At 38.5% G+C, this 2,290-nt stretch overlaps 2 protein-coding genes across 2 annotated transcripts in view; both read right to left on the minus strand.

Annotated features, from left to right (window-relative positions):
• Nucleotides 1-2,290, minus strand: part of LOC102866188 (protein FAM35A-like) — a 111,208-nt gene that overhangs the window by 11,666 nt on the left and 97,252 nt on the right. The window lies entirely within an intron of this gene.
• LOC102856843 (14-3-3 protein zeta/delta-like) lies at nucleotides 663-2,284 on the minus strand. The gene has a single exon (XM_006901391.1). The coding sequence runs from the start codon at nucleotides 2,151-2,153 to the stop codon at nucleotides 1,650-1,652; it is 504 nt and encodes a 167-aa protein (XP_006901453.1). The 5' UTR covers nucleotides 2,154-2,284; the 3' UTR covers nucleotides 663-1,649.

Consider the following 2,290-nt stretch of genomic DNA (forward strand, 5'->3'; position numbering starts at 1 on the left):
CCACCATGTAGTCTTTGCTCTGGACTCCTGTCATGACAAAAATACCTAATCACATATCCCTTTTAAACAGTTTTCTCCCTCATTTGTTTCAATGCAGTATACATTACTGAACCCATCTTTCTCAGTCTATCCCTAACCCCAAGGTCAGTCCTCTTTTACAACAGTGGCACCATGTAATATTTGTCCTTTTGTGACTGAGATACTTCACTCAGCATAATATCCTCCGTGGTCACCCATTTTGAATAATATTACATGAGTTCCTTGTTTTTCAATGCAGCATAGTATTCCATTGTGTGAATATACCAGAGCTTCTCTATTCATTCGTTTGTTGATGGGCACATAGGTTGTTTCCAACTCTTGCTATTGTGAACAAAGCCACGATAAACATGGGTGTGCAAACATCTGCTTGGATGTCAGTTATGGTCTCTTTGGGATATATTCCCAGTAGTGGAATTGCTGGGTCAAATGTAACTTTTTGAGAAAGCGCCATACCACCTTCCACAGTAGTTGCACCACTTCCTTATCTTTTACGGTGGTTTTCAAGCTGAAGTTTCTTCTATCAGACAGTAGTACTGCTAATCCTATTTTGTGTGTGTGTGTGTGTGTGTGTGTGATTTACTTAGTATTTGATTTGTTTCCTCATCCCTTTTTTTTTTAAACGTCCATTCATAAAACTTTTATTCCACTTACATCAATTTAATACATGTTCTTAACAATTATGTTTGGATTGTTCATGAAAATTTCATAAGACATTAAACAAAGCTAGCCATCATCTCACGTTATTTCCCTGTTAACTATTTTTACAGCACATGCATGTTAGGCAAGTATCAAAAAAAAAATCACAAAAGCAAAAAAAACCTAAAAAAGTTAAATACATGGGTTTTTCTGTTTACTGCTGTGCTTGATATACACGAAATAATGGATACCAAGCAATCCATTTTTACTGCATCTTTACTTGTACATTTGTTCTTAGGTTGCCTAAAACATTTAAATACAAATAAAATGAGTGTAGCAAAAATAATAAAAGCAAACAGCAGGTAACTTGGAATGTGAACCGTTTCTGCCCTTCTCCAGAGTAAACTGGGTCACAATTTTGTCTAAAGGAACACTTCTGCAGCTGTAGCCAAACGTGTGCACACTGAGATTGTTTATTCCATAGATACACATATGGTTCAACATGTATTATTCATGGTGTATCTACTTCTCCTACAGCTTTGTAAGTGCTCCAAACCCTAAAGTACCCACAGTAACTACCCCTGTGACTGAAACCAATGATCCCTTTTATCCCCCACCAGGACAAACCAATATGTAGGCAGTTTCTTTGCTTAGACATGGAAGCAGTTTTAACACTGGCCCGTGTGAAGCCACAATGCACCAAAAGTACTACGCCAAACATTTATAACTTGTATAAAAATTCCACATCCCCATATTGGCCATCTCAGGATGAAAACAGGTAACTCGCTAAATGTTAACTGGCTCTACTCCCCTAATATTAAACATAAAAACCACATGGGAGATATAGAAATTCAAATAGAAGTAACATAAACCTGTCATAAATCGTAAACAAAAACTATTTGTGGGACAGCATGGATGACAAATGGTCTACTGTGTAAATTTTAGAATGAGGCAGACAAAAGTTGGAAGGCTGGTTAATTTTCCCCTCCTTCTCCTGCTTCAGCTTCATCTCCTTGGGTATCCGATGTCCACAATGTCAAGTTGTCTCTCAGTAGCTGCATTATTAGCATGCTGTCTTTGTATGACTCTTCGCTTAATGTATCAAGTTCAGCAATGGCTTCATCAAAAGCTGTCTTTGCAAGAAAGCAAGCTTTCTCCGGGGAGTTAAGAATCTCATAATAGAACACAGAGAAGTTAAGGGCCAGACCCAATCTGATAGGATGTGTTGGTTGCACTTCCTTTTTGCTGATTTCAAAAGCTTCTTGGTATGCTTGTTGTGACTGATCCACAATCCCTTTCTTGTCATCACCAGCAGCAACCTCTGCCAAATGATAGTAATCGCCTTTCATTTTCAAGTAGAAGACTTTGCTCTCTGCTTGTGAAGCATTGGGGATCAAGAATTTTTCCAGAAGTGACAGTACATCATTGCAGATATCGCTTAGCTCCGTCTCAATTTTCTCTCTGTATTCTCGAGCCATTTGCTGTTTTTTCTCAGCACCTTCCGTCTTTTGTTCAATACTTGAGACGACCCTCCAAGATGACCTACGGGCTCCTACAACATTTTTATACGCAACTGAGAGAAGATTCCTCTCCTCATTCGATAATTCCGCTCCTT

Source organism: Elephantulus edwardii, unplaced genomic scaffold (assembly GCF_000299155.1).
Source record: "Elephantulus edwardii isolate Elephantulus edwardi_28Jun2011 unplaced genomic scaffold, EleEdw1.0 scaffold00324, whole genome shotgun sequence".
Lineage (NCBI taxonomy): Eukaryota > Metazoa > Chordata > Mammalia > Macroscelidea > Macroscelididae > Elephantulus > Elephantulus edwardii.